This window comes from Myotis brandtii, unplaced genomic scaffold (assembly GCF_000412655.1).
Source record: "Myotis brandtii unplaced genomic scaffold, ASM41265v1 scaffold216, whole genome shotgun sequence".
NCBI classification, from domain to species: Eukaryota; Metazoa; Chordata; class Mammalia; order Chiroptera; family Vespertilionidae; genus Myotis; species Myotis brandtii.
In genome coordinates, this window is record NW_005358092.1 from 4,640,202 (window position 1) to 4,663,489 (window position 23,288).

Sequence of the window (23,288 nt, forward strand, 5' to 3'; positions counted from 1 at the left end):
CAGGCCAGCGCTCCCCCGCCCCCACCCCCACCGCAGACTGTGCCCACTCCAGGTCCAGGTGCCAAGGATGACAGCAGCATGTCTCCTTCAGGTAGGAGCAGCAGCGGGCATGTGTCACATTTAGATCCTCAGCACATGAGTAATTCCCAGGGTCCACCTCTGTAGGGTGGCACCTAAGCTGGGTGGGGATTGGAGAGGGACCGGTGCCTGGACCCAGGACCCAGGACCTCCTGAGCTCAGGCTTCACCGAAGTCCCGGCTCCACCAGCTTGGTTCCACTTCAGGAACAGCCCCTCCTCACAGCCAGCTGTTGAGGGCTTCTCTGGACCCTAGAATTGTGGGCCGGGCAGGGCTGTCCCACAGCCTAGCCCTGCCTGAGCAGCCTTCCTTCCCCACACCCAGCTCCAGTCCAGGGGGCTCCCAAGGAAGTAGTGGACCCCTCCAGTGGCCGGGCCACCCTGCTGGAGTCTATCCGCCAGGCTGGGGGCATTGGCAAGGCCAAGCTCCGCAGTGTCAAGGAGCGCAAGCTGGAAAAGAAGAAACAGAAGGAGCAGGAGCAAGGTGAGGGGACCCTACACCCCTCCAGTAGGGCTCTAAGAAAAGGGCCGCCTCTTTAACCACCACCAGACTCCAATAGGGTGCTCCTTGCCACCCAAGTGTCCAAACTCCTGCCCCCTATTCCCCAGGGTGTTTGCTGTAAACCCTGGGTGGCCACCCTAACATCCTTGCCTCTGGGGGAGGGTTCCTGCTGGGGTTTGGAGCCTGCTTTCCTCTCTAAGCTGGTAGGGGCCAAACAAGAGAAAATCTCCTACCCTGCCACTTGTCTGAGGAAACGGTCAGGACCCGAGATACTTGAGAGACAGAGGACCTGGACCGATGGCTCAGTCCTGCTTTTCCAAGCCCCTTGAGGCCACAGATTACTTCTGTGATGCTTGCATCAATATAACACCTGGCATAAAGCAACTGTGTCCTGGATGTCAACAGTCCTGAGCTTGAGTCCTCGCTTTGCTTCTGAGCTTTGCACTGTGACCCAGGCAAACTGCCTAACGTCTCTGAGCTGGTTTCCTCATCCATACTGTGAGCTGCTAATTCATGCCCTGTCTCAGGGTGGCTGTGACAGTGTTACTCAAATGTTACCCATTTTTCTCATCAGTGCCCTGGTGCTGGATCCAAGAGCTGGTGGTAACATGATGGCTGTGGGGGCCTGGGGTGTGTCAGTCGTGAAGAAAAAGAGGACAAATGTGACTAAACCCTGAGGTTGTCACCCAGGAACAGGTTTCACACTGGTCCCTTCCTCCTCCCTCACCCATGGTTTTCCTGTTGCAGTGAGAGCCACAGGCCAAGGCGGCGACCTGATGTCGGATCTCTTTAACAAGCTGGTCATGAGGCGCAAAGGTAGGACAGAGCACTACTGCTTCCCAAGGCCAGGGATTGGGGTGTGTCATACACACTCTGCCTTTTTCTTACTGTTTCTAAGACTTTAGGGGCTGGGTGAACTGGTTCCCCAAAAACCCCTCTCACCCTCCACCTTTTCCCTCCCAGGCATCTCTGGGAAAGGACCTGGGGCCGAGGCCAGCGAGGGGCCAGGAGGAGCCTTCGCCCGAATGTCAGACTCCATCCCGCCTCTGCCTCCCCCGCAGCAGCCACCTGGAGAGGAGGACGAGGAGGACTGGGAATCCTAGGGGCTCAGCAGCTCCTTCTTCTCACCAAACCCAGGCTGAGGCTCTTGCCCTCACATGGAAACAGCTGGGATGGGCTCCTTGGCCTGCAGATCTCTCAGCCCCTGCTGCCCTTGGAGGGATGGGGGTCACAGAGGACTACCCAGGTCTGTGCCTGGACCATCTTCAAGGAGCAGGGAGGCTGGCTTCTGAGGGTGGTGGGAGGGGGCCTTCGCTTTCTGCTTGTGCTCCACCCACCTCCTTCACTAGCATGCTCCTCTATTCCCTGAGACTGAGGTACAGCAGTACACGAATCAATAAAGAAATATAACTGAGCATCAACCAACAGTGCACTTTTAATTAAGGAACTACAGCTGTGCAGAAATGCAAACATCTCCAAGCCAAGGCCTGTCCTGCTCCCCCTGGTCTCAGGCAATGGGGCAAGGTGCCGAGTGGACCAAGCCCCCTTTCTCTGGGGCCAGGGAAGAGAGGTATAGTCAACAGGGCAGCTGTTGCAGATGGAGGGAGGGATATTTTCACACAGAAAAAGTGTCTCAGTGACAGACAGTGTCTCTAAAAATAGTCCTGCTGAGAGCCTAATGGCCCTTGGTGTAATTGCTGATGCCAGGGGAAGAGGTATCTTGGAGTTTGCTCAAGTGGCTGAGAGGGAGAGAGGCCCCACTGACTGGAGAGACCTGGAACCAGCCCAGGAGGTAGCATGCTGTGGAGGGCTGTGGGACAGGTTAGGGGCCAGCAGGCGGGGAGCACCGCACAGGGCTCTGCTCCCACTTCCAAATGACTTCAGTGCCTGACTTGTCAGAGATGGTGCTTAATCCCCAGGTGGCAGTGGGTCAAAGTAACCAGAAGCCAGAGGGCAGAAGAGCCCAGGACACCAGGGGCTGGAAATGGGGAATATTCTTAATTTGGAGGGAAAAGTAAAGGTCTAGAACACTAATTTTAGCTAAAAGGGGAGAGAAAAGGGAGAGGCAGGAGAGGCCTGCTCCATCTTGCCTCTGAGAAAGTGGGTGCTGAGAAACGAGCGCGAGTAGATGCTGAAGTGGAAGGTGCAGCTTCCACAGCTGCCCAAGTGGCTGGGGGTAGGCTCAACTGGGTGTGGTGAACAGGAAGAAAGACCCAATTTCAGGGAGGGGAACTGCCCTGGGACGGGCTCAAGGATGGCCAGGAGCCACTGCTTGTTCAGGATCGACCTAATTTTCGCCTACTGGCTTCTGCACCTGTTCCTGGATCCTGCAACCAGGGATTCCACAGGGGCTGGTCTGCATTCCAGATGGGTGCAGCCGTCCCTCAGGAAAGGCCAGACTTCTCGTGATGAAACTGGGGAGACAGGGAAAGACAGTGAGACACTAGGTGGGGATCTTGGTGGAAGTGTTCTCAGGAAGGAAAAGGCAGGACTGACCTTCCGCAAAGCAGCAAAGGCAGGGCCAAAGGTGGCTTTGACCTCCACACGGTCTCGGATCCAGGCTGGCAGCTTTGCCAGGATAGGTGGACGGGCGTACCGCTGGTCCAGGAGCACTATGCTGGCAAAATCCTTCTGGTGCCTGATGGCTCTCCCTGGATGGGACAGGTTGGGGCTCTGATTAAACCCGACAGTACGTTCTACTGTGTCCCTTTCCCCTCCTCAGACCTCAGACTAGAGAGATGGTAAGTAAAATCCCATCCTGTCACCTCACTCCTCATCCATTCCTCCCCAACTATTCATCCAGGGCCAGTCCCCGGCTTACCTATAGATTGGTTGACAGCCTTCATACATAGATTCTCCACCAAAGCCTTTCCTGGGGGGGCCTGACCTGGGGTTCGGGGCTGGGAAGCGCAAAGGAGATGACCTATCAGAACTGTTTCTTGTCCCCTGCCTAGTGTTCTGAGAAAACGACACTGCCAGGCTCTGAGCAAGACCAGTCGGCTTCACAGGCACAATGCCAACAGCTGATAGAATGGATGATGTCCTGAGAAGCTCAAGAGCAGGGGTCCTCAAACTTTTTAAACAGGGGGCCAGTTCACTGTTCCTCAGACCGTTGGAGGGCCGGACTATAGTTTAAAAAAAAAAACTATGAACAAATTCCTATGCACACTGCACATATCTTATTTTGAAGTAAAAAAACAAAACGGGAACAAATACAATATTTGTATTTGCATGTGGCCCGCGGGCCGTAGTTTGAGGACCCCTGGTGTAGAGGGTATGGAGGATGCTGCCATTCCCTCCAGAGCACACAGCAGGGGCAGTGGGGAAGTCACAGCCTATCTTAGCCCTAGAGCAGGGGTGGGCAAACTTTTTGACTCGAGGGCCACAGTGGGTTCTTAAACTGGACCGGAGGGCCGGAACAAAAGCATGGATGGAGTGTTTGTGTGAACTAATATAAATTCAAAGTAAGCATCATTACATAAAAGGGCACGGTCTTTTTGTTGTTTGTTTTATTCATTTCAAACAGGCCGGATCCGGCCCACGGGCCATAGTTTGCCCACGGCTGCCCTAGAGGCTACAGCGCTCTCCCCCCTCCCGCCCATCCTCCAGAACCTGAAGGTACTCACAAGGGTGTGGTCCAGGTAGGCCATTTTCTCTTGGAGCTCTGGAGACTTGATGTTGGGGTAGGGCAAGCCCACCATAACCACACACCTGGGTGGAGGCACACAGGAGCCAAAGGCACCTGGGGTTCACAAGGCCCAGGGCGAAGGGCCGGGTCCTCACCCACATGACAGCTGCTGCGTCTACCACTCCAGTTCTCAACTGTGCTCAGTGGCTCTCCCTCTCCCTCCCCACCCTATACCACCTGGAAAGGGGTTTTTCAGCTAAAAGAGCCAATCTAGGCCAGGGAATTGAGTTCTGACAAAGTTACCATCTGCCTAATTTTCCACCTGGCCTCAGGGGCCACACCCAAAGCTGCGGAATCACTTCCCCATGCAGCTGACTGTGCAGTCAGCCCAGGTGCAGACTCGGGTGGCAGCAGATTGCAGGGGGAGGGAGGGCTGCTTGGAGTGAGGGGTAAGTGGGGATCAGAGTCCCGGGAGATGGGAAGCCCACTACTTACCGCCCGAGGTCATCAGAGAAGTTGATGCCTTCACTCATCTTTCCTCCAACCACCGAAAGCAACAGGGCCCCATTCACCATGCCTCCTGCCTGGCCATGGCACTGCAGGAACAGCGCAAAGCTGGGACGCCATCCGGAGGGTTTCAGCTGCCAACCCCACAGGTCTGGACCCAAGGCCTGGGTTCCAGCTCTCACCTGAATGCACCTGGAATACTCTGTCAGCACCTGTTCCACCTGGTTTGCTCGCTTGGGTTCCTGAAATATCTGAAAGTAAACAGACATCTCCCAGAACAGGGTTTCAGGATGCCTGGCTCATAGATCTGCTCCAGACCTTGTTTTCCATCCTGGGCTTTGGGGACTCCTCTGGGAAGTGACCAGGGATTAGAAGTGGTGGGAGACGCCCCCATATGGGAGGCCCAACCACCCAGTTTGATGTGCAGGAGAAATCCCACGGGAATTCTGGGTCACCATCCCCAGAGTGGAAGGTCTAGCTGAGGGGTCACTTACCTTTTTCCTGACAGCCAGGCGGGCGAGCAGGCCACTCTTATCCCAGTGGGCATGGACCTGGCGTTGGTACTCATAGGAGGGGAAGAAACAGATCACCCCTCCAGGCACCACGTTGCACAGGTTACAGAGGATGCGACCTGTCTCGTCCATCTAAGAAAGGAAGACGAGCCCCTCCATGGGGCCACTCCTGAAGCCACACCCAAAAAAATCTCCTAACCTTAGGGCTCAGAACCAAGTACAGAGACTCACGGGTGAGTGCGGTCAGGGAGGCCTATGGCCAGGTGGCGCCCCTTGGCTGGGAATCACAGATTGGAATGTGCCACCCTCCCTCCAAACACACTCCACTGCTGCTCCTGGTGCCTGGCAGCATCTGACACACCGCAGTCCAGCACACTGAGCTGCACCTGTTACTGGTGTGCCAAGTCCTCCTCCCCAACTCCCAACGTCCTGTGGGCAACTGGAGATTAGGCACCATCTATGACAAATCGGGCACTGGAAACCCAGGCATGCCACTAGAGAAGTGCCCCTAGTACTGGCATCCCTGCTAGGCAGGGCTCGATATGACCCAATGACAAAAGGAAATGGTTTCTCATGAACTTCATCCTAAAGAGATGGCTGGAGGTGTCAAGAAAACTATTTTTAAAAATTCTCACCCAAGGACATACCTTTCATTGATTCTTTAGAGAGAAACATTGATTGGTTGCCTCCCATACATGCCCCCACCAGGGATTAAACTTGCAACCTGGGTTTGTGCCCTGACCGGGATTCGAACCCAGGACCCTTTGACACACAGGTCGATGCTCCAACCAACTGAGCCACAGTGGCCAGGACAAGAAAAGTTATTTAGCAGCCTCAGAGGTGAAGGGTGCGGGGAAACTCAGACCTTCCTGATAAACACCTAGACTATTCATCCTGTGCCACTATTCATCCTGTACCAGCTGTGATGAGGACCAGTACTAACTTCCACAATGCTTCAACACTCGGGATTGGCCAGCATGTCCCCACCCCAGAAATCTCTCTCCTGCCCTAGCAAAGGCCAAGGTGAGGCAGGATGGCTGGTACTAACCATCTGAGGCAGCTCTCTTTTCAGGTATGTGAATTCCAGCTGCTGGTTGGAGGGCCCACTGCAGAGGACGAGGGGCAGGATGTTGTCTGGAGGGATCACGTGACCTGGGGAGACCCAGAGAGAGGCTGAGAACTGGAAATGCAAGGCTGAGTCCAGAAAAAGCACTACTCAACCCTTGCCTTCCAGACCAGGAGTAGCGGTTTCTATCACTTACCCACCCACCAGTTTCCACACTAAAACAGCAATGCTCAGAACTCTCCCAGGTAGACAGAGGGGGCACAGAGCATGAGAGCATGGAGATGGCAAGCTCAGAGAGAGCTGGCAAAGGATGAGATGCCCATCCGTGTTTCCTCAGCCCCGGAGGCCTGATAACAGCACATGGTTCAACTATGACAACACGGGGTCATAAGTGACTATGTGGCCCATTCAACCCTGGACATGGATCCTCACCACAGGAAAACTCCACCAGTCGCTCGGCTTCCACCCCAGCACATGTCAGCAGCTGCTCCCGAAAGTCAGAAACCTGAAGACCACAACGTCAAGGCTCTGTGACCTCCCTGAGGTCCGGGGAGAGGACCTCAGGTCTGAGCAGGCAGGGGCCTTAACAGAGAAGGGAAGAGAGAATCGCTTGGAAAGACAGAAGTCTGGGTGAGGAGGCAGCAAATACATAAGAACAGAGAAGAGGTAAAAAGAAAAGCTGATAAGAAATTAGCAAAAGGATAAAACAATTAAATGGTGTCCAGTGTTGGTAGTCTCATTTAACTACTTGTGGGAATAGCAAAGGAAATTTGGCACAGTGGCTCTCAGCCCTGGATATGCAACAAAATCGCCAGTGGGAATTTAAAAATATATATATTCACATGGCCAGGGCCCAGCCCAAACTATTGAATAAGAATCTCTAGCGTGAGGACTATGCTTTTGTATTTTTAAAAGCTCCATCCAAGTTTTTTACCTATCATATTGGCAAAAATCGAAAAGTTTGACCACTCTGGAGAAATAGGCACTCGCATACACTGCAGGTGGGATGCAGCATAGTACCACCACAGCGAAGGGGAACGTGAAAATACTGAACAAATCAGATATATTTTGATTTTCTAACCTAGCAATCCCATATCTAGGAGTTTCCTCTGAAGATACAGCTCAACAAACCAATGAACATATGCACAGGATATTTCTTGTGAAGTTATTTGTGAGGGCTAGACTGCCTTTCCAGAGGGACTGGTCGACTGCGCTATGCTGCATCCACCCAACAGAAACCTGCACAGCCAACGAAAGGAACGCAGACCGTGCCTGTGTGCTGATACAGAGTGATCGCCAGAGCATACTGGTGAACAGAAACTGAGTATGCCACCTTTGATGTAAGAAAAAAAGGAAAGGAAAAAAGAATAAGTACATACATTGCTTATTTTGGCAAAAAAAGAAAAAAAAATTAACATGAAACAGAAGGATAGACCAGCTAATAAAAGATGTTCACCTACAGGATGGGGAACAGGTTGGGAAGGGATGAAGTGAGACTTTCTGATCTTTGTATAGTTTCAATTTTTGAACCATACAGAGGTTTTACATATTTTGAAAATAGAATTAAGTCAACAAAAAGGCAAACTCTCAAACTGAAACAAAGAAAGCCTAGCTACCTATCAAATTCACAACATACGCTCACAGAAGAGCCTGACAGCAATGGCTTCCCGTCCTCAGTGACCACATATTCTGGCAGGATAGACTCAAAGGGCAAAAAACAAATGTAAAGAAATAAAACTTTAACCAATAGGTTATTGTTAGAATATTGGTATTATATTTTTGGCACTATTTTAAGTATATTGTGGGAAAAAACAAGTAATTATGTTAATACTAGAGGCCCAGTGCAAGAAATTTGTGCAAGGGGCTTAGCCCTTGCAGCCATGGCGGCTTGCCTCAGCCCTCGCTGTGGAGGCTTGTCTCGGCCCTCGCAGCCCTGGCTTCATCTGGAAGGTCATCTGGAAGGATGTCCGGAAGGTCATTTGGCTGTCCGGTCTAATTAGCATATTATGCTTTTATTATTATCTATACTAATAAAAGGGTACTATGCTAATTAGGGTGGAGGTCTTGTGGATGCCCATCCAGACATACATCCAGACAAAGCCATAGTGGCTGTGAGTCCCGGGGCTCACGGCAGTCATGGGCTCAGGTAGCTGTGAGGCCTGGGGGCTCAGGCAGCCATGAGCCCTGGTGGCTGTGGCAGCAGCAGCGGGATGATGGGGGCGGCACCTTCCCCTGATCAGCCTGGTCGCCTCCCGCAGACAGAGACCAGAATGCTGTCAGTAGGACATCCCCTGAGGGCTTCTGGACTGTGAGAGGGGGCAGGCGGGCTGAGGGATCCCCCCTGCCCAGTGCACGAATTTTCGTGCACCATACCTCTAGTAGATATATAAAAAGCCAGCGACTGGAACACCATTAACAACTGGAATGACCAGTCACTATGACGCCCACTGTGGCCAGCGAACCGGCCAGATCGGGGGGTGAGGTGGGGGGCCGTGACCAACCTCCCATGGCCCCTCCCCCTGGCCAGCCCCACCCCCAATCAGCCCCCACCACCCAGATTGGCCCACGGCCCCTCCCCCCAGCCAGCTCCCGCCCCCAATCAGCCCCCCCACTCTGATCAGGAGCAAGGCTGGTGGCTACCGCCTGCGGCTGCTCTCCCTGGCTGGCCCAGTCCCTGATTGGCTCCCCCAACACCAATTGGGGCCTGCGGCCTCTCCCCCCAGCCAGACTGACCCTGATTGGGATGGGCCGGCCAGACCCCACCCATGCACAAATTCGTGCACTGGGCCTCTAGTATAGGATAAAAAAAACAGAAGTTTAGCTTGAGAAATGAGATACAGCATAAGGTCAAATAAATTGATTTTTGAATCAGAAATATCAACAAGGTCTCATGATGTCTGAAAACATATTTCCCAGGTCAGTACTGAAAAGACCCACAAATAGTAATCATCCACTGTACACACACAGCACCCAGATCTTGGTTTCTAAGTACCCATCCCCAGTAAAAGAAACTAGGGCACCTTGGAGAAATGAATGATTCCAGATCTGGGGCAAAAAAAGCACCAGGTGGTCTGAGGTGTTTTTTGTGCCAGGCAGCAAGAAAGCATCCCAAGACTAAGGAGGCCACATCACAAGGACCAGCAGCAGCAGGGAGGTTCCCACAGGCCACAATGGATTTGAGCACTGAGCCATAATGACTACCAATTATTTTAATACACGAATGAAAAAACTATACGGGTCTAGACACATGAAAGAATGGAAAAACAATAAAGCTACAGGGGCGATCGAACAGGCAGCCAAGGCTGGGAACAGACTGCTTGGGGATGCCAAGTAGCGCTTCATGCAGGAAGTCCTGTTCCAGGACAGTGGTCGCCAACCTTTCGGACCTCACGGACCACCAGTGGTCTGCAGACCACCGGTTGGTGACCGCTGTTGTAGGACATCTCCTCAGGAAATAACCACTGTGCAGGGACTGGTTACATTTACCACTCAATTGTTTAAACTCTGTTGTTTTCTAGAGAAAAACTAGAAATCACCTAAATACCTAACAAAAGTGGTTATATATAGTAAAATATAATACATTCATGTTACAGCGAAAGTATGGCGAAATAAGTGCTTACTTACTGACAAGAAAAATGTGTATGACATTTTGTTTCTGAGTAAGAAAAAGCAAATTACAACATCATTTACAGATAATGCCATATTTTTGTTTTAAAAATACGTATGTATATTTGTAAAAATTATGCATACAACTATGATATGCACCAAATGAATCTTTTGCTAGTGAAATTATGAACCTTCTTCCTGTTTTTGTTTATCTGTGATTTCTACAATGAAAATATAATACTTTCCTAAAAATATATTTAAATTTGTAAAAGAGAGAAAGTTATATCTATAGTGGGTACAGGAAGGGAGTGGCAGTAAGGCACTAAGTGTGAGGAAGAAACTCCAGCAGGACTTTCTTTGGAGAAGTGTGATCCCACCGCTGCAGACACACAGGAGCAGTGGCAATGCCCGGTCCCCAAGCCTACAAGGCCCAGCAGTGAGACAGTACAGCAGTGCCACCTGGTGGACATTGTTTGGCCTGTTCAAGTCAAGCCCTTTCTGGTTTGGGAACCCAAGGGATGAGATGAAGAGGCCTAACTGTGCACCATTCCTGTCACCGTCCCATCCACACCCGGGCACAAGAGTCTGGATCCGGTGTCCTTACCGGCTGCATGGTGCCCCCCGCAATGACCACTGCCCGGCATTCCTTCACCACCTGGGCAAAAGGCACCGCTGGATTCAGCAGCAAGAATTTCAAGCTGCTCTGACTGAGGGTGCCTGATAAAAAGACAAAGAAAAGAGCTACATGGGAAGGGGGCAGGTACAGGCCCAAGAAACACTTCTATCCTCCGAGGCAAAGGGGTCCATGTAGGAGGCATGAGAGATAATCACTTTCTCTTTAAATCAAATCCTACTTAATCTGCAGGACAACCATGAGGTAGAGTACTATTAGCTCCCTTTTTGCATGAGGAAAATGAGGCTCAGAGACAAAGAAACTGGTCCAAGACACACAGCTTATAGGGGATGGAACCAAGGCTCAAGCTAAAGCCCATGTTGCCTTAACCACTAGGCTACATGGCTCCTCACATCCTTGCCTGAGACAACCAACCATCCTACACACCTGCATCCCTCCTCACTACCCCCACTGCCTGCCCAGGTCACAGGAGGCTGGCATCACCACGTTTCTTTGTCCTGACCCCGGGAGGTGCTGGGACGGAAGTAAAGGCCCCTCTCATGCTCTGGCCTCCAGCTCCAGGCTAGCTCCCCCTCGGATTACCTTGGCGGCTCAGCATGACCCTGCCGTCCTGGTTGGCAGTGGTGAGAGCTTCAAGGAAGCCTTCGATGTGCATCAGTGGAGAAGCAGGTCGAGGCACCCTGGCCTCCCCCTCTTCCACAGGGGCTGTGGGAGCTGCACAGAGTAGAAGGGAGAGAGTCTGGGACCACAGGCGAGAGCAGAGAGCCTCCTTTCAGTTGGACTAACGGGGTTCTCTGGGGAGAGTCCACGTGTGAGGAACATTCCTGCCCAGGGTCTGCAGCCCAGCCCCCACCACCTGACTCACCCTCAGTCACCCCAGGCTGCAGGCTCTGTAGGAAGTGCTGGAACCCTGTCAGTCTGGGCTGCTCCCTGGCGGGTGCGAGGACCTCCCCATACCTTTCTGTGAAGCCAAAGAGCTAAGCAGGAATAAGAGCAACAGAGACAAATGAGGGCAGCAGAGAGGGAGGCCAGGGTGGACAAGAGGCTTCCATCTCTCATCTGCATCTCAACCAGGGCCCACCCTCCCGCCGCCCCAACACCAGGCATCTTGGCAGCCCCTCCCCAACCCGGCAAGGATGCTCCCCAGTGAGGACAATAGAGATGAGGGTGCCTGAGTTTCCACAGGGCAGGAGAGAGAGGCTCTGTGAGGGCAGCAAGCAGAGGTGCAGCTGGACCCCACCCAGGCCCCAAGGAAGGGCAGCCGTACCTTTCTGCTGACCATGCTCTTTTCACAGTAGCGCCGCACCTGCAAAACCAAACCCGCTGTAGGTACATGGAAAACTTAATCAGGATGGAAAACAAAAACAGATAACCACTCTCCAAAACCCCGGGAGCATCAGTCACCACCACCTCCCGAGGAGCCCAAAGCCTCCTGAGGCCAACCATGTCACCCTCCTTTCTGAGGTCACTCCACCCCCACTGTCCCCACACCACACAGTGCTCTCCCACGAGAGGGCCTCTGCCAGGCCTCAGGCACAGCCTTCACAAGTCTGCATGGCTCCACCCCTCTTAAAGGTCCTGGGTGATGGCTGTGTCCCTCTGCTTTCCTTCACCATGACGGCACCTAAGCTAGACCTTGGAGGATTAAGAGTTAGTCTTAAAAAAACAACAACCCTATGAGCAAAGGCATAAAGGAGGTAAAGCCTGGGACTTGTTCAAGGGACACCTGGAGTGCAGTTAGGTTGGCGTGTAGGCTGGAATGCAAGACGATGACTTTGGAGCCTTTAAAGAATTCTCATAAGAATGGTATCTTTCAGTTAAGATTCACTAGACTATAGTTTGTAAAAGTTATTAGAAGGGAGACAGAATGAAATCAAGAAGACCAAAAAGAAGGCAAAGGAAAAGACTGCACTGAAGTAGCAGCTGTGGAAATGAAAAGGTGGGGTAAATTCAACAGCTATTCCAGGCTATGGGGCCTGGCCACAGTTTAGATGTGAGACGCAATGGGAGAAAGGACTCAAAGATGACAGGATTGCCAGCCTGTCTGAGGGGGTGATGGCAGTAACCATGACCAAACCAGTCAGGGCAGCTGGTTTGAAAAGGAAAGGCCCGATGGAAAGAAAGCAGGGTCTTGAGTCTGTGCGGCTGGGCTGGCACACTGTCTCGGCATGCACCATTTTCGTGTGGCCTGTGCGTGGCGTCCTCCTATGGTGACCTCGTTGAGCCTCGGCTTCCTTTGCTCTAGAATGGAGATGGCACACCCTACTCTACAGTCACAGAACCTGGTGCACTGCCTCAAACACAGTAATTGCTCCGTTACTGTTAGTAAACTAGAATCATAAGGTTGTGAGTCTAGTAGCAGTGGCTGTACCCCGCCCCTCCCCTCCTGCCCTCCGGGGAGAGCACCAATATGTAGGCCTGGAGCAAGCAAAGATGTGAGGCTGCAATAAACTATGGCTGGAGTGGAAAGATGAGAGAAAGGTCAAGCAGAGTGGCCCAGCTGTGAGCTCACTCACCTCAGCCCAACAGCAGGATCACACTCACAAAATTAACTTCCAGCTCTACCCAGCAGCCAGGGGAAAGACCGTGCCCCAAGAAAGATGGCGTAAAGCGGAGGGCCGGGGCATCTCTAGTTGTGCTTATTAATCTAATCTCCCCCTAATCTCTCTGACCCTTCAACCCTAGGTCCAGGATCCTCTTTTGTTACTGACATTACTTTTCTTTTCTTTTTTTTCAGGGTTAATGGCATGTCTGTGCTGTAGATCCTCAGCCCTCTGGACTGACTGAGGACTGAAGGAATTTCCTTTTTATTCATTCCACAGTGTTAACAGTGTTCTGCCCACAGGTGGGGGTAGGATAAGATTTGATGAGCTAACATGAACCAGTAAAACCTCTACCTTGAACAGGTTGATGTTGTCGATCTGGCTCTGAAAGAGAAAGTCATTGATGGTCTTCAGCTCTGTCCCTAAGGGTAAACAAACAAACCTTGGGGTCCTTCTCTGAAGACCATGGTGTTGGGGTCCCAGAGGGAAGCTCAGAACTGGCTCAGACCAGCCCTGGGCCCATGAGGGCCATCTTCTTACCTGTCTGTGAGAGGCTCTGTGTATTGGGATTTTGCTTAATGTTCCCTAAAAGAGAATTCAAACAGACAGGTCAAGATGGTGGTCCTCTGGCCCCATCCTCTCACACTCCACAGTATACTAGTCAAATAAGAACATTTGTCTGTGAACCGGCTTTTTGATAGTTTTAATACCCATAGACCCCCCACTGAGAACAGATGTTCCAGGAAGCCTCAAAGTCTGACCCAATGTGATATGGAGCCCAAAGCCTGGTGGTTTCATTCTTTTCACACCTCCTCTAAGGAGGCAGGGACAGAGTAGCCACCCCAGTTTAGGCAGGTGCCAACAGGACACGCCCAGCTGCTTGGTGACAGAGGCAAGGCAGAGATGGAAGCCAAGAACACCAACATGAGACAAAATCCCCTCAGAACCACCGCGCTGGCGTCCTGGACTTCTGCTTCCATGAAAGCCTTCAAAAGGGTCCCCGGGAAAGGACAGGGCTGCTGCACAGAATGCTGGAAAGGCGCACGGGACCTGGAGCCAGTGGGTTCTAGTTCCTCTCACTGGGCTCAGCAACCAGAGGCTCTAGCTTCATTCACTCGTGTCACTGAGGGTCAACACACCCATGCTGCCGTCCTCACAGGAGCACTCTATCATGTAAAACGGCATTCACTTGTACTGTAGTGCTATTACTACCTCAGAACGGTGAAATAAATCAGGGTCCTAAAAAAGATCTAAGTTAGATGTCCTGACAGCGTCCAGGGAGCCGAGTCTGGCGAGCGGAGCAGGATGGAGTTAGGGGTCGCGCGGCTCCTTACCACCCAGCACAGTCACAAACTTCTCCAACAGGTACAGGATCTGTTTGATGTACATCAGGTTCTTGGCCTTCAAACGCTTCCTGAGGACAAATCAACAGACAGCAAGTGGGTTACTCCAACAGCACCTTCCCTTCTAAGTGCCCCAAGCTGAGGCCCTTCTGGCTGGTGTCTTTCAAACTGGGTCACAAGCTACAAATACTCCCCTAGAAAAATAGGCCGGCTGTGGCCAAGGCCTTCAAAGCCAGGTGCTGTGTCCTGAGCACCCCTGGCCTATGTGGGTGCACACACACAGGAGACAGCAGCACGCTAGGCCACCCCGCAGAGATGCCAACCTAAGTGCCTCCTCTGGAGGCTGGCTTGGGGTGCTGAGGCTGAGCAGGATTTTCCCTTCCCCTCTGAGGTAGTGTCTCACCTGTATCGTTCCATGTACTGGAGCAACTGGGAATGTGCCTGGCAGAGCTAAGGAGAGAAGAAATGGGCATGAAGGCAGACTAGGGTCTGGGCAAGTGGCATAGGGCTGTGCCAATTGTCTAGATTGTGGTTAGAAAATGCCAGCCCAGGACACACAGGAGGCAATCAAGGTGAGGAGAGTGGGGCTGGTTACAGACTAAAGGTGTGGGTTTTAAAGGCCCATGGGCTGGTGGGACCTGAGAGAGGGGAAGGAAGGCAGGTTCTGCTGCAGTGGCCACTTTGTGCCAGGGAAAAAGCAAGAGGCTGAATCTCCGTAATGAAGCTCCCTGCTAGTTTTTACTGGGCTGGGAAAAGATGTGTTGCCTACTAAGAGTGATAGTTCAAGGTAACCATCATGTCCTGGCCTAAGATCAACCCATGCATTAGTCAGTAGAGGTGGTGGAATGTCGTATGGGTTTCAGGGTCAGAAACCAGTGGTCAAATCCCAGTTTCCCACTTACTAGCTATGTGACCTTAGGTACTGCTTAAACCTCTCTGACTCTCTGAGTTCTCAATGTTAAATAGGAATACAAGCCCAATGTAGAATAGACGTGAACATCAGAGATAACTCTTACAGTGCATGGCACATAATAGGAAATAAATAAATAGTAGCTTTCAGAAATCTTGAGCATTCTTCAGTTAAATCCTCTCAAAGCAGTATCAGTAATAATGACATCTAACTACACGAGGACCCTACTTCTCTCAAGCCATTACCCTGGATCATGGAGTGGTTAGTAGCATCCTGGGCTGGAGGGACTCAGGACCACACAGGCCAGTGAAGACCAAGGCACCAGTTCCTCTGCCTGAGCTAGACCTCAGTTCTGAGATCTGCTGGAAAGCAGTCACCTCTCATGAGGCTGCCGCCTTGCCGCAGTGCACCACTACCAAGCGCCATTTCTGGAGGAATCCCGGGTCCAGGCAGTTAGAGAAATGTTCCTTTGCCCCATGATAAACCCTGGCTCCGGGAGGGAGAGGCTGACCTACCTGGGATCCACTGACCTCCGTACTGTGGATGCCTGTGATGGTGTCAATCAGGTTGTGCGCCTCATCGATGATCACTACCTGGCCCTGCAGCCGGATCCCCGCGGCCTGCCGGGTGGCCGTGTGCAGCAGCATCTGGTAGGGCAGCACCACCACCTGGGAAGAGATGGGGCCATGTGAGTGGGGCGGGACTCCCTCCTAGAGCAGGGTCACCAGCCTGCTCTAAGTTCCTGGTGTGAACAGTTTCATTTCCTGCCCAGAACAGGTGTAGAGAAAGGACGGCATCGTAATGTGCTTTTAACAACAGACTCTTTCCTCAAAAGTTTTATGTGTAACATCAAATATATGAAACAAAAGTGAAGCTGATCTGACTTCTGACTGAACCAAGAGTGGGGTTATGGGGAGGGAAACCCCAGTTGCTTAGCCTTGTCCATGCCCCCAAGGTAGCCCCTGAGGCACCTAAATTTCCTCAAAAAACGGTGAAAACCACCAGCATAGCAGAAGGCAGCCCAGGGCTCTGGTCCAGGAGCTGTCACTTCCTATCTGTGTGATTCTGGGGCCCGTGAGCCTCATTTTCCTCATCTGCAAAATGGGCTTGATAAACTGTCAAAACAGGGTTAAGAAGTGGGGTTGGGTGACAAAAATAAAAACATTCTGTACATTTTTTAGTGGCTTTGGTGTTATGACAATTTTCCAGTTACAAGAATACTGATAAACTAAGTGAAAATTCAGAAAACTGGAAACTTAAGACCCAAGTTTTAATATGGTTCCATTACTCACCTGCTGTGAGAAAACAGATAAACCACTTAACCTTTCTGGACCCCACTGTCCCCAGGTGTAGAATATGGAAAATACCTGCCTTAGCTAGCTTAATGGGATACCATAAAAGCAAAAATGAGGTGAAAAGTGCCTTAAAAAGTCAAGATCATAAGAATTTCAGGACATTTTACGGCACTGGCACACAGTGTCTACAGCGCTGACCCTCGCTGTGGCAGGCCCTGGGAAGGACATGAAAGTGCTGGGAGCGCTGCTGCATTGCTCCGAGGACCACACACGCAGTCCAGGGAAATAGACTGATGAGCAATTACTGCCACATGAAATTATTACTAACACAGTTAGTTCCCTGCATCTTTTAAAATCAATTTTAACCTTTTCTTGATTATATGGAATTCTCCACAAATAATATCCTATTTCCAAAAGTCACTCAAATGAAGGAAGTAGCAAGAAATGTCAAATCATTACAACCAAATAACAGTATAATTTTTGACCTGTTAAATTGGTAGCTTTGCTGTTTAAATAATACTCCATATGCCCAGTCTAGAAAACAGTCCTCTCAAATGGTGCAGTAAGTGCACAGTCAGGACAGTCACTCTGAACGGCCATTTGGAAATAGATTTATGTTCTGTAGCTCCCATTCCTCCCGGTGTCTGCCCTGGCATCTCTTACTGTAGTTTCAACTAGGAATGCACACCTTCTCCTGGGCCTGACCCCCCATAATGCCACAGTGCCTGCAGAACAGCCACCAAGGGACCTGGGGCCTCCTGTGACCCTGTGCCCTAGGAGAGTGGGTTACGTGTCACCGGTGTGCAGTATGTCGGTCAGTCCAACCATGGCCAGTGACATCTTCCCAAACTAAGAGGAGTAAGGAATTCCCTCACAGCCTAGGCTGCAGTTAAAGCCAAGAGCCACTGCCCAACCCTCTGCGGTCTTCACCTGGGCAGCTGGAATGGCAAACCGGCTCCCATAATAGGGACAGGCCCCAGCCTCCTTCCCCAGGGACACCAGCTGCTCGATGTCCTTCACCTCCAGCAGCACCTGGTCCTGGAGGAGCTGCAAGTGCCTATGGCTGTAGAAGGGACAGGCAGCCTGGGGTGCCCGCCTTCTCCGCTTGGGTTCCTGGTCCTCAGCTCTGCTCTTGCTCTCTGCAGGTGGCAGCACAGGGGCAAAGGCAGAAAGAACAGTGACGGTCCTGTGGCCAGGAGCAGGCCAGTAAGGTCATGTCTACAAAACCCTTACGTGAACTATTTATTCTGGTCTCATCATAACACTCTCGTACTTTACTCTGTGTTCAAAACCCGGATTTCGGAATTAACTCTGACCCAGAAAGCAAACACACCTTCTCCCAAGGAGAGGCTCTTTAGGAAGAACCATCATTTCCATTAAGATACTGTCTGTATTGTGCTGGCCCCTGCCCCTCCCGCGCCTCACTCCCAGCTGCCCGAGGCCAAAGGATGGTCCCAGAGGCTGCTCCTTTAGCTCAAGGGTGCAGGTGGCTACCGTGTCTGCTCCTCTGCAGCTCCATACAGCGGTCGTTAATCAGCTGCACAGAACCCAGGTTTTTCACGTCTTGATTTATACAGAGATTCTATGAGACAGAGGAACAAGAGGTAAAGAAATGGTGCTGCTACATGATACACAGCAGCCCACCAGGGCCTCGCAGACCAGCCCTCCCCCATTTCCTTCCAAGGGTCAGCAAGGCCCGAGAGGGGCGATCCTCCCCTCCTCAGCCTGCCTGCAAGAGGAAGACGAAGGCACAGGGAAGGGAGTAGAGGGCACCAGGGCTGAGGCACCCTGCTCTGTCTACCTGCCGAGAGCCGAGGGAGACGAGCCGGGTGTCCTTGCCAAAGGGGCTCTTCTGTACCTCGTGCACAAACTGGGCCAGCTGGGAGTGGGTCCGACTGCAGTAATAAATCTGCGCCGAGGAAAAGCAGGGGATTTCAAAGACGGTATAACATTCTCAAGTATTCTTTGCACATCAAGGAATGCCATGGGTGATGGGCTGAGGGAATGGGGAAAGGGGTCACAAATATACAAACCTACAGCAAGGTAACTGTCCCAGAGAAGATCTTACCGAAATACCAGGGTTCCCCACTTCACCCTCAACTCCTAAAGTTCAAGAGAATGCCCACAAGATGGGACTCCTCCCATCAGTCATGCTCAGCCCCTAATCCAACTGTTCTGGAGGGCTTGGCCACCTTAGGAAAAGTATTTCCCTGGGTGGTGACTCTTGACATGGAAAAGGTCCCTAAGATTCTGGGGAGTGGTGAGGGGCTGTTCCACACACACCTCCCAAGGGCATGGAGGGTGGGGCTGGCAGTAAAGCAGGTGGAGGCTGAGCTGAACACCCTTTCTCTGAACTCCGCTAAGATTTAGAAGAGTGAGGAGAGGAAAAAAGAGAAAGAGGGGGGGGGGTGTCTAGTTTCAACAGAGAAAACAAAGGTATTACATGAATGAAACCAAATGATTTGAATTTGAGAAGTGTTGGCACCACATATGCCTCATAGCTCTCCATGCAAATGAAAATATGAACAAAAGAGGAGCATGCCATCAGAACATCCAAAGGACAAAGAACTCTCACTCTGACCTGCCCTGGCCTTCCCCAACTCCTAATGCAGAGAGAGACCCAGGGTCCTTGGCCCAGAATGGCTGTTCTCCCATGTCCTGCGGCACATGAGCCTGGGCATCGCTCCCACGAGATGTCTCCCCAGGTGCCCAGACCAGCTTGCCAGGTGAGCACCTAGAGACCAGGTTTGGGTCTGGGGAGATGGAGTCAGTGGGCTGGAGGCTCCTCACCTACAGGAGGGACCCTCGCATTTTCCCTGGACTCCAGGCCAATCACAGCACAAAGCTTAGGACATGGCATCTTACCTTAGTTACATGTTCTTCCTCCAGGTCATCCTCATCCTCATCTAATCTGAGAGAAAAACAAAACACAGAAAAACATTCTTCTCAGCAAACGCAGGCCAACTAGAAACACACTTACTGAGCATCTTACCACGTGCCAGCGATCAGCCCTAGACCTAAACAACTAAGAACCAAACTGAAGATTGAGCTCTGAGCTAGGAGACGGACACATCCCAGCAGTGAAGTTCCACCAAAGCAGCAGGTGGTCGCTTGCGCTCTCGGTCAGGGAGACGCCCCAGGCTAACACCAAGGCCATCCTCCCACTGCCACTCAGGAGAGGACAGAGAGAGAAAGGACATGGTATTCCCAAAACCCTAGGGTCAATGCTTGACTGTCATCCAAGGCTACTCTCCTCTCACTGTCTAACCTCCAGCAAATGGGACTTCTCTCAATTCACCAAGAGAACTTGATTCTACCACTCTATCAGAGCTTGGGCATGCTGTGCTCTGTGCCAGGAATGCTCTCTCCCTCACTTCTTCCCTTTACCTAGCCAACTGCTAGTCAACTTCAAGACCTCCTCATAAACATTACCTGCTCTGGGCAGCGTTCCTCAATCTCCCCTGGCAGGGTTGCCTGCCCTGTAACACACTGCCATGGTCCCTGTGATATTCATCTCTTTCAAAAACCATTTCTTCTTCTGTCTCCTCAACCACCCTATCCTGTCCACAGGCGGATCACGGTGTGTCTTGTTTCTACGAAGCGCCCCCACAGCCTGCAAACAGCAGCAACTCCATGCACATTTCCTAAGTGAAGACCCAAATGACAGGGTGAGGGGATAAAAGATGCTGTCACTCATGACCATATCAATCTCTTCTCCCCTCAGAATTAAAAAAAACACCTTAAATTAAAAAACTAACTAAATAAATCATATGCCACATAGTGCACAGACTCAGCAGGATCTCGGTGCAAGGCTGGATGTGTGAATAAACGAAGTCTGCCCTTTCTGGGAATGAATGAGGAGCCCATCAGCACTGGGGACTGTAAGTCAACCTGCATCACTTGGCTGGTTGTTTAGTCAACGTTATTAGTCTAAGCTTCTTAGAAAACACAAAATCCTTTTTCAGATATACTCTACCTTGTATATAAGGTGGGGACATCAGATGGATTTTTTTGTTTTTGTTCACCTAGCAATTCAGTTTTTTTAAAAAGCAGAAATGCTCACTGCCTTGGGCTATTAGAAAAGGAGTTAGTTACAGTGTTAGTTTCTTGGTCAATAAAGAACTGTTCAGTCAGCTTTGTCTGAAAGGCCTGGATTTAAATTACAGGCCACAGGAACCAAGATGGTGGTGTGGGTAAGCACCTGAATCCAATGCAGTTTGGTACTTAAGAGTCTGAGATTTAGAGTTGGGTGACCGGGTTCAAGTCTCAGCTCCCCGCTACCTGGCCTTGTGGCCTTGGCCAAGGCATCACACCTGGCTGGGCCACAGCTCCCTCAGGTGTAAAGGGAAGACACAAATACTGATGCGAGAATAATGGCATTAACAGACGTGCAGCCAGTGCCCGGCAGAGAGAGAGGGCTGACTATCACTGCCATTATCACTTACGCACCCTAAGGAGGAGCCTGTCTGAGAGAAGAGGCAGTGGCTGGCATTCCATCCCTTCAGATGCTCAGAGTGACAAGGAAGCCTGCTTCTTTCTTGGCACAAGGAAGGAGCTGCCTCCCATGTGGGCTCAGCAAGGTGGTGGGTGGAGCAGAAGTGCTATCTTACCCATTAGGGGCTCCTTTCTCCTCATCACTCTCGTACTCTGAGAGGACCAGCTCCTCCTCCCCAGATGCCAGCTGCTCCAGAGGCTCAGCCTCTGTTCCTGCCGCCAGTATGTCCCTGCTGAGACGGAGGAGACGCTCTGTCTCTTCTTCTTCCTGTCTCTGTACAGGAGCAGTGCAGGAGGGGAAAGATAACCTCAGTACTGATGCCCCCACCTTCGACAGAGTCAGCCTCAGTGTGGCCATCCCCAAGGACCACACACACACACACACACACACACACACACACACAGGCCATTAACTTGGGCCTTGCTGCTTTACTGGCATCAATATCCTAGGTATCACTACCTCGGCTCAAGTTCCCATCCACTGGGTCATAAGGACTTAGGGAGTGGGGGTCAGGGAGAGGAACCTGAAGACCTGGCCACTCACCCAAAGGAGCTACACCTCGAGGCCCCAAGCAGCCACCCTGGGAGATGACACTCACCTCACGCTTGGCTGCATACTTGAGCTGTGTATTGTGACGGAGCTGCTGTAGGCGTTCTTCTCGCTTCTTCCTCCTGATCTGCTCCTTCTAAAGAGGAAAGAAGCCGTAAAGGAGACTCCTGCAGGAAGCCCAAACCAAGGCTTTCTTACAGAGTCTGGGGCTGCTCAGCCTAGTGCCTCTTCACACAAGGCAGTTCTCCTCCCCTGGCCAGCACCCATCACCAGACCCGGAGCCTCGCCAGGTCCCCGCCTCACTGCTCACTGCAGGAAGTCTGTATACCCCCTCCCAAAGCCACATACTCTCACAATAAAATGCATTCCTTATTGAGTTTGCAGCCATGAAACCATGTTGCCAATGGCAACAGTGAGATAGGTTCCTTTCCCAGGTGGGTAATGAATGGGACCTGCCAACCCCTTATCTAGAGAAGGCCTGTTGACATCAGCTTTAAAAAGATAGCAAGGCCCTGGCCAATGTTTCTCAGTGGTTAGAGCGCCGGCCCATGCACCAAAGGGTCACAGTCAAGAGCATGTACCTGGGTTGTGTGTTCACTATGCGCCCTTGGTCAGGGAAGCATGTGTGAGACGACAATCGATTGATGTAAGAGTCTCTCTCACATCGGTGTTTCTCTCTCTCCACCCTCCTTGAAAAGCAATGGTAAAAATATCCCCAGGTGAGGATTAACAACAAAAAAAGACAGCAAGGGTGCAACACCATTAACTCAACAAAGCTGCCAGGAGAACTAAGAGGCATTGCAAAGCCAAAGAACACATATTTAAATCTTGGAATCAACCCAAAATAATCACTGAAGTGCTGTTTCCTAGATCACTCCCACTTCTTTTACCCTGGATCTCACCTTTAGTCGGTCCACCAGGTCCCTTTCTTCTTTCTTCTGCACAAACTGAGTAACCCAGTCAGGTTCTCCAGTAGGCCCCAGGGTGTCTGGAGTCTCTTGACGTGAGGATGAAATACATGGGGGCTGGTCCTTCCCATCATTGGAGGGGGCAGTTCCAGTTTTAAGGAGACGTGCCTCCTCTTGACGTTTCTTCTCTTCAAAGTCACGAAGCCAGGAAAGGGCCCCACAAATAAGACTTAAGGATTTTCCCTACAGGAAAAACATGTTTTCAGAAACAGAGAACAAACCAAGCTTCCCAAATGACCTTTCCATTTTACTAAAGCTTCAAAGAAAGTCTGACTTTAAATATTAGACCAGCCTGGGGAAGAAAGAAAAGGAAATTAGCAAGAAAAATAGCCAGGAAAAGTAGGACGAAGGAAGGAATAAAAACGAAGCTCTTAGCTTAGTTATACAAGTCACTGCTCCTCAAAGAATTTGAAGTGGCTTATCAGGTTACACATAACTACTGTAAGTCAACATAATTAGAAGTGAGAAAGTAGATAAACGGCCCCCAAAAGAATTAAGGCAAAAACATGTGGAGCATGAAATGCCACCCACGTGCTGAGGAGGAGCGACACCTTTCAAGCAGCTGGTGTGCAGGTAGAACATGACCAGTCCTGTAGTCCCGGCATTCATAACTTTGTTGAAGCAAAAGAACACAATTCTTTTTATATATATACA

General features: G+C 51.2%; 2 protein-coding genes across 6 annotated transcripts in view; one reads left to right on the forward strand and one right to left on the reverse strand.

Moving 5' to 3' along the window:
• The window catches only part of LOC102251016 (WAS protein family homolog 1), a 21,201-nt gene extending 19,202 nt beyond the window's left edge, over positions 1-1,999 (forward strand). Inside the window, exons 9-12 of the mRNA XM_014539404.1 lie at positions 4-91; positions 402-560; positions 1,326-1,394; positions 1,542-1,999. Of these exons, the coding sequence (XP_014394890.1) occupies positions 4-91; positions 402-560; positions 1,326-1,394; positions 1,542-1,681 (456 nt within the window). The 3' untranslated portion in view covers positions 1,682-1,999. The remainder of the gene's footprint in view (positions 1-3; positions 92-401; positions 561-1,325; positions 1,395-1,541) is intronic.
• The window catches only part of DDX11 (DEAD/H (Asp-Glu-Ala-Asp/His) box helicase 11), a 38,316-nt gene continuing 17,017 nt past the window's right edge, over positions 1,990-23,288 (reverse strand). Inside the window, exons 2-27 of one of the 5 annotated variants that reach the window (XR_001362057.1) lie at positions 22,569-22,817; positions 21,716-21,802; positions 21,233-21,390; positions 19,488-19,533; positions 18,424-18,531; positions 18,117-18,204; positions 17,553-17,761; positions 15,843-15,995; positions 14,821-14,867; positions 14,409-14,488; positions 13,615-13,659; positions 13,429-13,496; positions 11,799-11,837; positions 11,397-11,508; positions 11,114-11,245; positions 10,502-10,614; positions 6,724-6,796; positions 6,274-6,377; positions 5,208-5,357; positions 4,896-4,964; positions 4,702-4,802; positions 4,205-4,289; positions 3,400-3,478; positions 3,075-3,229; positions 2,893-2,992; positions 1,990-2,556 (exon numbers count right to left, since the gene is read on the reverse strand). Coding sequence is in view for 4 of the 5 variants with exons in the window: in XM_005865955.2 (XP_005866017.1) it covers positions 2,963-2,992; positions 3,075-3,229; positions 3,400-3,478; positions 4,205-4,289; positions 4,702-4,802; positions 4,896-4,964; positions 5,208-5,357; positions 6,274-6,377; positions 6,724-6,796; positions 10,502-10,614; positions 11,114-11,245; positions 11,397-11,508; positions 11,799-11,837; positions 13,429-13,496; positions 13,615-13,659; positions 14,409-14,488; positions 14,821-14,867; positions 15,843-15,995; positions 17,553-17,761; positions 18,117-18,204; positions 18,424-18,531; positions 19,488-19,533; positions 21,233-21,390; positions 21,716-21,802; positions 22,569-22,817 (2,580 nt within the window). In the remaining variant the exon portion in view is untranslated. Of the gene's footprint in view, positions 2,993-3,074; positions 3,230-3,399; positions 3,479-4,204; positions 4,290-4,701; positions 4,803-4,895; positions 4,965-5,207; positions 5,358-5,444; positions 5,665-6,273; positions 6,378-6,723; positions 6,797-10,501; positions 10,615-11,113; positions 11,246-11,396; positions 11,509-11,798; positions 11,838-13,428; positions 13,497-13,614; positions 13,660-14,408; positions 14,489-14,820; positions 14,868-15,842; positions 15,996-17,552; positions 17,762-18,116; positions 18,205-18,423; positions 18,532-19,487; positions 19,534-21,232; positions 21,391-21,715; positions 21,803-22,568; positions 22,818-23,288 lie in introns of those variants that run through there. The other 4 variants (XM_014539467.1, XM_005865955.2, XM_014539468.1 and 1 more) reach the window with 4 other exon arrangements.